The following is a 15,563-nucleotide window of genomic DNA, read 5'->3' as shown; positions in this document are numbered from 1 at the left end:
ACTGTGGTATCCCTGCCTGTCCCTATCGACTCTCCTTTCACCGTACGGTAACTGGTATGCAGAATAGCACTGTGGTATCCCTGCCTGTCCCTATCCATTATCCTTTTACCGTACGGTGACCGGTATGCAGAATAGCACCGTGGTATGATTGCTTGTCGTAAAAGGCGACTAAAAGGGTTGTCGTCAGGAAGGATATCCGACTGCAAAAAATGTCTGTACAAATTATGAAGGTTGATAAGCACTGATGTTACGTCATACACGGAAATCGACGCACAGGGACATCTTCTGATCTCTGTGAAAAATAAAAAGTATATCATAGCATGTTAGCAACCACAATAAGAATAACGAAGAGTTTGAGAAATATGAGCATATGTAGAGGGAATATGACTGACAATGACTGAGGAATTCTAAATGTGATAAAGAAGAAAGAAAACAACTTTGCACGTTATATTTGTCTTACACAAAGTTTACCACGTGCAAATATAAATTATGAAATAAAAACGTTAAACTTGTGTTGTTAAAATTGTTGCAGTCCATTTTATTCTCTGGCCTTTTCAGATGATTACCGTACAATTCTTCAAAGAATTTTTTGACTGGATAAAATGACGGAATAATTGCCCATACATTATCTTTAACTTTGGATTTTGATAAATGTAAACCATGGCTTATCAGTTCACCGTGAATGAAGAACTCGACTTTGTGGACAAGATAACCATACGAGTTGGCATTTGTGCCATGAATAAAAAGGTGTCTATATCAGCAAATAGTTGCCTCTGTTTATGATAAGATTATTTTGTTAAAAAATTGAGGAATTTCGAAAAACATGCATTTTAAAAGCAATGAAATTTAGACGTGCTATGACTGATATCTCTCCAAATGTAATTTTACATCCGGAAGATGATACATTGTTGAACTAAATTAAGCAAAGTTTTCTTTTCCCCTCCCCTTGTACCTAATTTCAATTATGTTTCCCCCCCTCATGTACGTGAATTTAATTGTTTTCCACCCCCCCTTTTTTCCTATGTACCTAAATTAAATTATGTTTTCTCTCCCCCCATTTTAATCCAATGCACTTTTTTGTCTGTTTTGTATTACTAACTTAAAAACCCCAAGCCCTGGATTCTGATTTTTGACATTACAAATTTGACATTTCACTTATAGAGCCATTCTCGGCCAATGAGAGAGATTCTTGATCGTCTTGAAAAATTTGAAATGTTTGAAATTGTTGTTTTTTCTGATGATGTAATACTGAATCATCCAATCGAAAATTGGCCAATATGTGATGCATTGATTTCATTCTTTTCAAAAGGTATATGTTGCCTGTATGTATGTATAAATATATGTTCCCGAGTGGTAGCTTAAGAAAATTGATGATAAAAGTTATTATACCTTACACTCCCTGTGATGTGGCAAGATGCTATGTCTTATTGACTCCAAAACATAAGACTTACTGCACATGTTGTATAATTAGCATTATTTGAACTTTGTGATTTATACATTATTTGGAGTCAGAGTATTTGGGAATAATACAATTAGCTATTTAAGCATAATGAGTGTTGATTTTCGAGTTCTGTTAAGTTCATTTCTTCTGGTAGTTTATCTCATGATGTCTTAATCAATTTATTTTCATGTTTTGGGCAGATCAATTAGATCATCTTGTTGGTCGTGTCTTAATTGCATAAAAAATGTTGTTAGTTAGTTGTGTGGCTTATAGTTTAATGACGTTATTTGATGCTGTATATGTGGACATAGTACAACGATGCCTTTAATCTCTGCAATAAATTTGAAACTTTATTTATATATTGGTTAATGTGACGCTCTATGTATTCCTTCCATTCTGTTTTATAACTTTGGATCTTATATGACGTAGCTACGTCGTGTTTTCTATAACTTTTTTTCATGTCAAACGCCTCTTTATTTGTCAATTTCAATGCCTTGACAGAGGAATATTGATTTATCTTGCTTCCATGTTTCAGGCTTTCCATTGGACAAAGCTATTAAGTACAGTGAATTGCGTAAACCTTTCTTACTCAATGATTTGGAATCACAATATGTTTTACATGACAGGTATGTTGACGTGTTGTAGATTTTTATTGAAAAGTGAATTATCTATGTACACAATTTATGCAAACGTTGTTGAATGTCTTCAAATCTGAACTCATTGAACTGTGTTTGTTAGATTGTATGTACTCAGTTGGTAGGAATCGTGGAATATTTTATCCTATGCATGGTCCTATGTGTTATCGTCTTCAAAGCTCAACATGTTGAGAGCGTTTGCACACATTGGTTAACACCACTAAACAAGTGTAAGACAGGTTTAACGAACGTCGAGTCAACATGTTAAGATCGTTTGAGCAGGGTTTAAACACAAATAGTCAAGAGCCATATTTATTTGGAGCTCGCAGATATCAGTTGTTTTCATTTTCGATATTTTAGGTTAAAAGTTTACGAGATGTTACAAGCAGTTGGCGTGCCTGTTCCTCGTCATGCTGTTCTTAGAAGAGACATAAACAATGTCTGTGACGATCCTAATTTCCAAGAGAGTGAAGATACGATTCGCGTTCACGATAAAGTCTTTCACAAACCGTTCGTGGAGAAGCCGTTGAATGCTGAAGATCATGATGTATATATCTATTTTCCGTCACATGCTGGGGGTGGCTGTCAACAATTGTTTAGAAAGATTGGCAGTCTGAGCAGTCGTTATTGCGACCAAAGTCGCGTGCGCAGAACTGGATCTTTTATCTATGAAAACTTCATGCCAACTGAAGGGGCAGATGTTAAGGTTCGTGCGTGTATGATGCTTTGAACGTGTGCACGATGCTTTGAACGTGTGCACGCTTATGTAAACTTAAGGAGAGAAATTTGTGTGAATTGAAACTGTCAACCGTCGGTCTCAGGCTTTCACTAATCATTTATATATCACTGATCAAGCTATAATGCTCAATTTGTGTTTTTTCATGATTGCAAAACAATAACACGAGTCTAAGTCGTGTGATGACCGTTGATGATGACCGAATATTTGATGAAAATATTTTTAGCGAAATAATGCAAAATATAGCGAAAGAATAGGTACGTACGTGTACGTATAAAAACATTTTTAGTGAAGGCCCATGCAAATACATTTCCTTTCCCCTCACAATATCAAATATACTGTAGGTTTTAATAACATAATAATAATTAAAAATACGTATCACTGTTTTCAAAAGGATGTCATGTGAATATGCTTACATGTTTACATTGGTTGCATTTCCCCATGAAATTTAATGTATTATTTAGGTATATACTGTGGGTCCCGAATACGTACATGCTGAAGCAAGAAAATCTCCATCGCTTGATGGTAAAGTTGAACGTGATTATCAGGGAAAAGAGATCCGTTACCCCATTATTCTTTCAGCTTATGAAAAGGAAATCGCCAACAAAGTTTGCAAAGCTTTTAAGGTCAGCGAATGTTCATAACCGCTAGTTTTCCTGCACACGAACAGCAGTAAATTTTGATAATATTCAAATTTCAAGTGTTCTTAGTTATCTGCTTACTGAGATTTTCCAATTTTTTATCAGCAAACCGTGTGTGGTTTTGATCTTCTGAGAGGCAATGGAATGTCCTATGTTTGTGATGTGAACGGATTCAGTTTTGTAAAGACTTCTCAGAAGTACTATGAAGATTGCTCGCAAGTTCTAGGTCATATGATCTTACAGAAGATTGCCCCACAGCTCCCTATTCCTGATCTTGCCATTGATGACACGCCATTCGTTGATACGACTGAGGAGTCAATGCTTGAACTACGCTGTGTCATGGCAATCATTAGACATGGTGACAGAACGCCCAAGCAGAAGATGAAAATGGAAGTGAGAAATGAGAAGTGAGTAGAAAACTTTATGATCAGTTAGTCTTTATGGTCGCTTCGTATGCTTTATGATTATATTATGATGCAACTTCCACAAATGACCTTGCTCTTTCACGGAAGAATTTACCAGAATTGAATTTACTTGTATGTTCATGGTACAGGTTTTTTGAACTGTTCAACAAGTATGGTGGTACAAATGATGGTAAACTAAAACTGAAGAAACCAAACCAACTTCAAGAAGTCTTGAACATCGTGCGTTGTTTGTTGGAACGCGCAAAGGAGCAACATGATCCCGAGAAAAAATATTTGAATCCCAACATAAACTTGAACAACTTAAAAGTGTTCTTGAAATGTAAGTGCATGAATGACTGAGGGTTAGGTACGGTTTTATCTATTTATTGTGTTTGAAATATCATGTTTAAAAAAGATTGTTGCAAAAATCTTTTATCAATTTACATGAATGCGTTCACAATCAATTGCCGCCATCTTGTTTCACGGCAGCGCGTTTTTGGAAGTGGTCCGAGGATTGGGGATAGGTACCCTAAAATAAACCTTAAAAATGCTTGTATTGAAATTTGACGTAACGAATAATACATAGTTGCCTTATGCGACTTTGAGATCTATCCTTGATTCTTATGGTTACTGTTGAGATCCATGGTTTATAATATGGCATTTAAAGGAGTCTAAATGTTTTTCAAATTTCTCTACTGTTCAAGAATAGTGTACAGCTGTAAAGAACAATTGAGTAATTGAGGAGAAAGTTTACTGTCTTGCATTAATTTATTGTTTAGGTATGGCCATTTCTCTGGCATAAATCGTAAAATTCAGTTCAAGTTCTTAGGAAACTCACGCGAAAAACATGAAGTATGTCTCTCTGAGGATCGCGGGCGTCATGGTTATTCTTCAGGTATAAGTATTAACACTTTACCCCAGATAACTTATTGTCTTTACCCATCAAAAAAATTAATGCCCAACAAAATAAAGCGTCAGTTTGAAAAATATAAGCAGTCTATCGCAGCAAGTTGCTCTATGACTTTTTACATAAAACTGCTGCCAAAAAAACGAGCTCTTTTTGTGAGCAAAAATATGAAATATTATCTCTTTATCTGTGTAGGCGCTGACAAATCAAGCGATGAAACAGAAGATGATAAAACGTTGTTCGCCATCCATCATTATTATTGATTATGAAATGGGGTGGTGAATTAACACCGTTTGGACGAGAACAGGCTGTTGAAATGGGCAAAGCTTGCAGGTCACTTTTCTTCACTCTATTTCGGCCTTTATCGAATGGAAGTCATCAATTGACTTTCTAGTGTGAGAGTTTTACGTTGTTCATTTAAGGAGAGCTCTTTATCGTGAAAAAGTTTTCTATGTTGACCTATGATATCGGATCAATATATTGCCTGCAGACTTTATATTTGACCTATGTTCTTTTTTTCCTTCTAAAGGCCCGTTCACACGATCCGATTGTTTCGAATTCGACTTTTGGTTGCTTGCTCAGACGGTCCGATAATTTTGTTGATATTTATATTCGTTTGGATATTTATAGTCGTGTGAACAGCCATTTGTGTTATCCAGTACATTTATCGATATATTTTTCGTATTTTTGTTCTTGTTTCCAGGTCTTTTTCAAATTTATGTAATTCGACTAGTCGGATTCCTTTGATCATGTCAGATAAAAATAGAGCAAGTTCTATTTCCACCCGATTTTTTAGATTAACGGATCTGACTATCGAAGGCTCACTTTATATGTGTTCACTCGATCCGTTTTTTAGGATCTGACAAAATCGGATCGTGTGAACGGGCTTTAACCACGTCTTTATCAAGTCAAGTCAACTGGTTATTGCTTTATTATACTTGATGAAAATCTGCTATTCAATCATGCCGGTAATATTTCAGGTGTATGTATCCTGGTGGTCGAGGGGAGTATGCCAGTTTACCAGGGTGTGGTCTATTAAGGCTTCACAGCACATACAGACATGATTTGAAGATTTATGCATCTGATGAAGGAAGAGTTCAAATGACAGCGGCTGCATTTGTTAAGGTACAGCAACAATAAGCATGAATTGTGCTTTTATATTCTACGCATTATCCGTAAAGATATCGTATCCTGTGTAATGTCCACTGATGTACTTTGCAAAAATTTACCTTAATCTTCTTCATTCCTGTGTTTTCATTGGAAATAAACTATTTTAAATTTGAGTTTCCTTTGTATTGATCTGTTTGTTGAACTCGTTGGTACCTCCATTTTTGTTTCCTTTTCCTGTATATTCATGTGTTGTTACTTACGACATGTTTTCTGTGTGTAAAGGGATTGTTAGCCTTAGAAGGTGAGCTCACTCCAATTCTGGTTCATCTCGTTCGCTGTGACAAACATGCGACTAAGATGCTTGACACTATTGCCGATCCACAAAACCTAACGTTCAAGTACGTTCTCATGATGTATTATTATTTAATTTTTTCGAACCAATTTCTCAATGCTTAATATGCTGAACCTCATAAATTTGACTAAATTAAGCAGACTTTAGCAATGTCTCACTGTTGTGAGTGAGACTAACAATGACTTCAGATAAAATATAATCATTGGTATGTAAAAAGACAGTTTTTATTTAATTTTCATAAATTAAGTATAAGTTCTTACATATTATTATTTAGCGCTGCTCACTTATTGCACTTTTTTGAATTGCTAGTAAAGAAATAATGTCTTAGGTCAAAGACTAATCATGTCATAACCATTTTTCGTGGCTATGGTTAATGTCAAGACTTAAAACCATTAACGAACCTCGAATTTCATTAAAACTAATGTTGGAAAAGTGCTTTCATTCTTGTATCCATTCTGGTAATTTTTTCTCTTAAAAAATTTTTTTTAGAATAAAAGGTCGTCTACACGAGTTCTTCAATATGGATAAAGATTTGGTGGAAGAAGATTATAAAACGGTACTTTAGTGAGTAAATAAAAGAAGATAAAAGAAAGATGGGAAGATTGAAAACATAGAATATTGTGAAAAGTGAACTTAGGAAAGATTAAAGAATAAGACGGGTAAAACATGCATGAGAAACAAGAAAAAGAGATTTGAGGTGGAATTATCCTTTCAGACAAATACTTAAAGAGCAGAAACGCAGAACTCCTTTTTGCGCGAAAGAGATAAACAGGAAAATTTTATTGGTTGTGAGTGAAGTGCGAGAATTGTACTTCGAGTGTAGACACGAAAAGAGTTTAAAATTGGCTTTTGGCGACTTTTCGTTTTCTTATTTGCTCTTCTCCATTATATACAATAGATATGATTCCTCTGATTAACTAACTAAAGAGAGAATAGTGGGTATAGGAATAAAACAAAAGTTAGTCATCCTCTAGCGTAATTGATGATCTATAGTTGTGTCGTAAATCGGAAGAGGAATTGGAGAGTTTAATAGATGTTGTTTTGGCGTTTTCTAGAGATATTAAAATGGAGCTTAGGTTGGATAAGTGTGCTGTGATGGTACTGAAAAGCTGTGTGGGGAAGAATGCTTGTTATGACAGCGTAGACACTGGAATGAGTGAGCTACATAATAATACATGCAAATCTTTGAGTGTGTTGGAAGGAGTATTATGCAAAAGGAGATGAACAAAAGATGAGGAAATCAATGCATGGGCGATAGGAGTAATGAGTTTTCTGTTGTTTATGAATAAATAAAATTTGGACGATTGCCATTGTAAACTGCCAAAAAACATCTTTGATTTCTTCATACGCTACATCATACGCTATTCGTTATAAATAAATTTAATTGACCTGAATTTCTATGATAGTTTATATACATCTTTTTAATTTCCTTTTTAGATAGTCCCTACTTCTTCTTTGTCGCAAATCCAGGCTCTTAAGTTCATTGAGAATCCGTACAAGATGTGTAAAAGATTACATACTCTTGTGCAATCATTGACTGCTCAGCTTCGTGAGAAGATGAAAGATCCTAATGTGGATCCACAAGGTACGTATTGATTTAAGTTGCTAAGATGATGTATTTTTGATGTATGGGCGTTACTGTATTTCGATGGTCATCACATCATTTAGGATGATTGAAAATATGATGGTGAAATTTTGTAGGATAATGCATAGTACTGTGTATTTGTTTTATTGAGTGAATAAATTGACATCGATTTTTTTCACAACGCTTTGATGAGCAAAAGACTGCGCGTTCTTAACATTTAATATTTTTCACAACATATTAATTTAAATTCTACGTAGACTACATTCGATATTTTTGCCTTAGTTTCATAACGTTTAGATTTTATTGTTTTTAATGTAGTTGGTATATTGAAATTTTATTTATTGTTAACATTGTCTGATGATAAATACTAAATTTGCTAGTCCTCAATTAAACAGTTAAAATAATTATATATAAAGTCTTTCGTAAAAAATATACTATTATTTTTTTCATTATTTCTTTTTGATGCATCTTTTGTAAGTGTCTTTTCGATTATCAGCCAGACAGTTATTTACTTAATTTATACATAAATATTGTAGATCCGTCGCTTTATCACAACGAATGTTTGGATCTGATGGTCCATCGTTGGAGTAAACTGGAAAAGGTATCAATCCAACAAACTTAAATCCAATTTAGAAAGACAATTTATTGTTTTTGTGAATCATTTCTCTCTGACTTATTCATCATGTTATAAACCATGGATATTGTACAGCCATATACTGAAAAAAAACAAAATGCCTGCCTATATAAGATGCACGATACTTAAATCATGAAATACAAAATGCTAGTATCTAAGCCTGGAAATTTGCATGATTTACCGCTCGAGTTTTTAAGGCCGCAAACTCGTACTTTGTGCTACGAAGGATTTGAGAAACGGGCTTGAAACTATGGTAGTTATTATTTTTAAAGATGTTGAAAAAATATTTTTTTGTCAAAGGATTTTAGACTACGAAATGGAAAATTTGATATCAGTTTGATTCCTGATATTTACGATTGCATCAAGTATGACGTTTTTCACAACAAGTGAGTTTATGTATATATTTCACAACAGTTAAACGTTTCTAAAAAATCGTCGTTTTAACTTCCAAATTGCTCTAATTTTCTGCTTGTAATTGTTTTCAAATAAGGGCATGTCGCTTTAATCTGGAGTAAGATTTACAGTTCTTAAAGGCATTAGATCTGTATTACAATCTACATCCACAAACATGTAACGATACTCCTGGGTTCAAACCATTTACTTTATTAAGATTTGTATTACGTTAGTTTTTCACAATTTTAGACAGCTCAACTTGCGCGATGGACAAGAGCTATTCAAATGTGCAAAAGCTTTGGCAGATGTTGTTATACCTCAAGTAAGTACCATAATCACAAAATTTCGATCTTTCGTCATTGCATGGGAGCAGTAGTTCGTTTCTTGTGACATGCTATAACGGTCTGGTTAAGTAAGATCTGCAAGCTAATTGTACTGCATTGTGCTGTATGTTGTAAATGCTTTCAGCTTAGGCGCAATGGTGTAACCTGCTAAAAATCGTTTTTCCTGCTCTGTAATACAACGATAAAGAGATTTAGGGCCACTTTAAATTTTGGTCGTCCTAGGAACAAAACATGACAAATTAATCATTTATCGTGTTTGTTCATGATACATGAAACAGTAAATGTGAGAGTTTAGTCGTGAAAGATATAAACGAATCAAAAATATATTAGACATGTTTAAGGTTGGCTTAAATTTTTACTTTTTCAATGATTTGCATGTGTTTAATACCGCAAATGATTTTTTATTCAGGAATATGGCATTACAGCAGAAGAGAAAATGAAAATATCAAGACGAACTTGCCAACATCTTTGTAGGAAACTTCTTGGTGATTTACGTCATGCTGATCAATCAGAAACAACACATCGTTTGAATCCAAAGTAAGATTACCTCCAGTTTATACACTTACTATAGCACCCTCGAGGAGATGACAGCCTCGTTTGTATATCGTTGTTGGCATCGATTATTCGATCATAAAGTTTGTACGATTGTATATTTCTTCATTGCCTCATTTCAACTAACTGATTTTTGTTTCACCACAACCAAGAACTGTACTTTGCATTGTGTATTTCACCAACATTTCAATAAAGATCAGAATGTCTCTTGTTAATATAACTCGAATCTTGAGTTTACAAGATGATGCTATTTGGAGTATGTTTTATCTTATATTACCGTGTGTGCTCAATCAACCTTTAGACAGATGGCAAGGTAGTCTCCATGATTTTATTGTCGGATATGCTGTTGTTTTTTGTTCTGAAGATGACGTCAAAGTTCGCTCAACCCATTCATTCTTGTATTGATAATTCATAATTTTTTCCCGCTTAATACTTCATTTACCTTTTATTGGTATTGTTTTCTTCAAATATGTAGAGAAAATAAACGGAAAACTGCACTGTGTGTAAATCAATTTATGCTGTATTATATTAATCCGCCACTGCACTAATTGTCTTCTTTTTTTCACGAATGAATGGCCACTTTGGCACATCGGACACAAATAATGTTGATAGAGATTGCCATGAATTAAAAATGAAAGGATATTATAGAGAGAAGTGATAAGTTTCATCAAAATGATTTCTTCCTTATTTACAGATATTCTCGCGACATTGTTACTCCTCATCGTCATGTGAGAACACGTCTTTATTTCACAAGTGAAAGTCATATTCATACAATGATTAACGCCATTAGACATGGCAATCTTTGCGATGTAAGTTAAACATTGATTAATATCTTTAGGCTTTGTGTTTTTGCGTACATGCAAGCGGTTGTGATGTACTATTGTGTATTGGGACAAATTGTTTGAATTTGGTTTGTTCAAATGATTTTGTACGCTTTCTTTGTCTTCAGAAACATTCCGCTATATGCTCATTACACTACACATTACATTTTTTCCATTTAAGGATGTTTCTGACGAATTCTGGAAACGGACCATGGAATATTTCTCCGCCGTTCCCGAGTTGAACTATATGACACAAACTGTTCTAATGTTGTACGAGGATCCTCAGGCAGATAGTAATTCGGATAAACGATTCCACATTGAATTGCACTTTAGTCCAGGTGTGAAGTCTCTATTGGATGATGGTGGAAAAGATTCCATAAGTACTGCATTTACTGGAGAAAATATTACAAATCCAAGGGCTGTTGAAATGACTTCACAACGAGCCGAGGACAATGATAGATTGAAAAATTGTAAAGCAGAGTCAATTGAAAGAAAAAGGAAATCGCCTTGTGGAGACGAGGATGGATCACTTTCAGATTCATCGAAGAGTGTTGAAACTGATGGAAAATTTACGACTGATGGTGGTGGCAGTTCACCTGAGCCAGTTGAACAAACTTTATCTGGTGTCGAAGATGAGAAAAAAGAAATTTTTCCATGCAGAAGCAAAGCTGCCAGGTCTATGTCTGAATGCCATGAGTATTTGGAAAAAACTAGACTTAGGACGGATGTCGTTGGCAGAAGTGATTCAGATAACTACAAAATTATCTCCAAGTCCTTAGGTAAGTTGTGTGATGTGTAACGTGGTTTTTATTAAAATCTGGGGTAAACGTGAGCAACTATGTAAATGTATTGCTATTCTATTATGATCTTTATTTTTGAAATTGAGTCTATACAACAATGATCTTAGAAGAATGAGAAAAAAAGCCATTGTTATTTCTTCATGATAAAGATAAAGCTTTAACTTTGGAAATTTTAAAATTATCAAAGAATAGTATCGATTGAATTCTCTTGTTACTTTAGAAAACAACAATACCAATAGAAACTTAAATTCCTTCTTATTCATTAAACTATTTCGCTTATCTACGTTGTTGTAGAGTGCCTTCCAGGTCGGCCAAAGTTGTCTAAACCTCTCAACCGCTCATCGTTGTTGCATGACTCAAAGACTTCTAGTACAGAGAAATCTCAAGATCACTTTTTACATTCTACCATCTCTTCTCCGTCTATATTAAGGAGTCAAAGAGGTGTAACCAGTCTACGCTCGGCTCTTGGTAAGTGAATAGTAATTTGAAGTTAAAATACATGACAACTTTTAGTTAGAAATTACCTAAAATTTTTGTTGAACTAGTCGAGTAAATAGATATATCGAAATAGGAAAACTTATTACATGGAAGGACAACAGTTTGATCTTCGGGACAATGTTGTAAAACATTCCAGTTGTATATCTATTGCACACAGTTTATAATGGCTTATGTACTCACACATGCACGACAGCAAAATTAACCCAATGTGTTCATGATCTCAAAAACTTATGGATTTGCATAAAAAGGTGGCAGAAATGAGGATCTGTCTACTGAATCTATCTCTTTTACAATTAACGTCACAAGACTATTTTTACATACTAGTTATATAGTCATGATTGCGGATGACTATAATAAATTGGCCAACTTTGATCACTTCTTGCTTCTACACAATTAATTTATATTGCCATTCTTTAATGGTTATACTATGGTTAAGAAGTGATAAGGAAAAACTGCATATTTGAATGAAGGTTTTGTAATATTTCACTTCTTACCGCGTTAACTGCAAAGCTCTATAGCATTTGGATTGCAACACTGAAATATTTCCATAACGATCGAGAGTAAAATGTCAACCTGCCGAAGTCAGTGAGAAAATCATTAAGATGTTGGATCAAAATCGAAAGTGTTTAAATGTAAAAATTTTTAATGAGCTATAGAGATTTATTTTGTTTATAAAGTTGGATCTGCAAAGTCAATAGTACTTTTAATTTTTCACCAGGTCCTGTATTTTCCGTTCCTGGTGTTCGAAAGTTGGCTCTAAAAAGTGCTGTACCGATGGCGAATGTTGTTACCCGCAAGAGAGCGTCGATTACCGAGGAAACGTTCTTGCACGATGCAACAGGTATTTACACTTTTTTATATCATTCATCTTTGAGCAAATAATATAAGATTCTAAAAATAAGGGAATATTAGATAGGTGATTTTATTAAGCCCGAACTATAAATAGTAAGAGTATATAATTGTGGCACTTTCTATGTTAGGCCATAACAAGTTCTTAATTTAAAATAGTGTTGTGAGGGTGCTGTATTCGGAAGATACTTTGTTCAATAGGAAACCAAGGCCATATTTTTGCTTTTTTACTGATCCAAAAGAATTACTATATTTTCTTCGTAAAAATATAAATCCTATATTTGTAAATTAATAAAAATGTAAAATTTGGAATGCAAACTGAACATTCGACAAAATGGCTTTTGAATCAAAATTCCTGTCACTTTCAACAAGGTGAATTATATTCAACATTTCTTGTCATTTTCCAGTTGTGACCATGGTGAGTTGTAATATTACATGGATTTTATGTATGATTCTTTTGAACAATATTATTTTTCACTGATTAATTTACAAATTTTCCTTTATTTAATGTAAAACATGATGCCAGTTTTTGTATCCGCATGATTCATACAATGTAGAGAGAAAGCATATAGTAAAATATTAGTAAAATATAAAAATAACCATGCTCTACTGATGTTTTAGTGATGACATGTTTCAAATTTCGTCTTTGACAGCGAAAGTATCGGGTATATATTTACAAAAAATGATATTCACTTTTCACTTTTACTTTTATATAACTTCCTTAGTGGGAGCCAATGCAGCGACACCGCCCAGTTAGAAAAAGTTAGAAAAATTTTGTCTGCTTTTCGTAACTATTTGAAACCGTATTTTTACATTTTTATAGAACATCAAGGAGAGGTGCATTCGGTTTTATCGTTGATTCATCCATTGAAAACTTTACACAGTGCCATACCGCTTAAGCAAATGGAAAATTTTCTAAAGGAGGTCAGTAGTTACACTGAACCGGACCTCACCCCTGATCCGCAAACACTTTGGAAACAGTCCCAAGAACAAGAAAACAAGAAAAGTGAAGGCAGAAGTTCACCTCTCGTTAAGGATCTTGCAGAGAGTATTCCAAAAGGAAAAGATGGTATTGATATAAAGGAATTTGAAGCAAACGAGAGTTACAATGATAATTGATTACAAAGACACAACCTGCAACCTGACAACTAGGTATTCTTAAACATTAAAATTTTTCAGTATCATCAATCACAATTTGATTGTCAATCTGTTCTGGCTTTGTTATGCATTTGAGCTGTGGAGAAGTATAAACTTTACAAATGTCTGAAGTGCAAGTTAGTTTCGTCAAAAAAACATTTTTTAACGTGTTGTTAGACTCTTTTCATAGTTATTTGCTGTTTAATTTAAAAATTGAGGCAATTTTCAATTGCATCTATAGTTTACCAGTCTTCAAAAGATAATCATATTTACCGTAAGCTGTCAATAAATAACAAGTAAAATATTAATTATAAATAAAATGAATGGCGTAATTTATATAAAATATACAAAAACTTTTCACGTTTAACAACTTACAATACTTTTCCTATTTACAAATTATTTCAGTCAGTATATAAAATTTGAGAACCACTGATTTATCAGTATTAACTTGTTCGTTGATTTGTCTATGTACATTCTCATTTAATAAAGTCTTCAACTCCATAATAATTTGCCAAATATAAATTTATGTATTTTTTTTAAATAACAAGTTTCAATACCTCATTCAGCATGTCGTGTGTTATCACTTCTTTTTGTTGAAGATAAAGAAGTTTTTCTTGAAGAATTAAAGTCTTACGTTTATGTCTCCTAAACGTTTGAACAAAAATATCAATAAATATGTAATTGGATAGCAATTATTTTTAATTTCGAATAATTATGGAAGCAAAATAGAATTTTGTTGTTATACATTCATGAAATTGAATGCACTTGGAGCAAGACTCCTGATGTTTTGAAGAAAATTTACTTTCAAGGAAATTTTGACAGACTTTCATAAAAATCAAGCAAATATTGTATGCTAAATGGAAAGGCTGAATTTTCGACCACAACGTTACGTTATTGTTGCAAGCTGAAAAACTGATAAAGCCACATCACAATAAAACATTTACAAGTAATAAAAATTATCGCTGTACGTAGAACATTTATGAAAATTTTTTCTTATTTTCAGGCGAAAAGTTCACGAGCAACGGGGAAAAATCAATCAAAACAGTACTAACCTTTGGACTTCTGTGGAGAAGAGAATCTCGTTTTCCAATTGATTATTAACTAATTTATAATCTGCAAATGAAATTGAAGGGGGTTCATCTCAAGTGTATTTTCGTAGTTTTGGAGAAATATTTACTGGCGTAACCATAAAAAAGAACTCTTGGCAACGGTAGGTTGGGATTTGCGGACAGTGGCACAGCTTAGCGGTCAATACATGTATGGTGTCTGAGAGAAGACATTGTAAGTTTTAATTTATTTTACTTTAGTTTTACATTGATCGCATTCTGGAGTAATTATCTAAGTCTATATTTTTCTCAACAAAATAGAATTGAAAGGTTTGAGTATGGTTGAAAGGTTTGAAGAAAATTGTGGATATAACTGACCGCTTTGTATCAGCACAATGTGCTAAAAGGTGTCATTGATATAGTGTAAGTTTCTCTTTAGATGTTATGTTATTGGGTACTAGCAAATATGGTGGGTGCAAGATTGATGCATAACGTTAAATGTCGTATAGCCATTTACTCTACATGAAGTACTCTCTTCACTGCAACTATTTTTCTGTGAAATGTCAAACAAATCATTGCAGTGTACATGTAAATCATGCATAGCAATCACATATCAATATGTCAATGTTCATTGCATAGCACAATAGAATTTTCGCACAAATAAGGAATAAATATAGT

The 15,563-nt window shown here is 33.7% G+C and overlaps 2 protein-coding genes across 2 annotated transcripts in view; both read left to right on the top strand.

The window, feature by feature from the left end:
* Positions 1-165: 165 nt before the first annotated feature.
* LOC124441342 (inositol hexakisphosphate and diphosphoinositol-pentakisphosphate kinase 2-like) lies at positions 166-15,233 on the top strand. The gene is given in 25 exon segments (XM_046991790.1): positions 166-747; positions 1,162-1,309; positions 1,977-2,067; positions 2,437-2,782; positions 3,277-3,438; positions 3,559-3,860; positions 4,007-4,107; positions 4,110-4,197; positions 4,637-4,740; positions 4,960-5,001; positions 5,004-5,097; positions 5,745-5,889; positions 6,157-6,272; positions 6,716-6,782; positions 7,664-7,811; positions 8,348-8,412; positions 8,746-8,831; positions 9,088-9,160; positions 9,592-9,719; positions 10,429-10,543; positions 10,737-11,334; positions 11,650-11,823; positions 12,572-12,694; positions 13,526-13,854; positions 14,843-15,233. Coding segments are annotated over 24 exon segments (3,699 nt in total). The 5' UTR covers positions 166-660; the 3' UTR covers positions 13,822-13,854; positions 14,843-15,233.
* LOC124441743 (thyroid adenoma-associated protein homolog) overlaps positions 15,222-15,563 on the top strand; it is a 29,270-nt gene continuing 28,928 nt past the window's right edge. The window contains 1 exon segment of the mRNA XM_046992210.1: positions 15,222-15,308. The gene's annotated coding sequence lies outside the window, so the exon portion shown is untranslated.

The sequence above is a fragment of the Xenia sp. Carnegie-2017 genome, unplaced genomic scaffold, assembly GCF_021976095.1.
Source record: "Xenia sp. Carnegie-2017 unplaced genomic scaffold, XeniaSp_v1 HiC_scaffold_20, whole genome shotgun sequence".
NCBI lineage: Eukaryota > Metazoa > Cnidaria > Anthozoa > Malacalcyonacea > Xeniidae > Xenia > Xenia sp. Carnegie-2017.
This window is presented reverse-complemented; position numbering and strand designations above follow the sequence as displayed.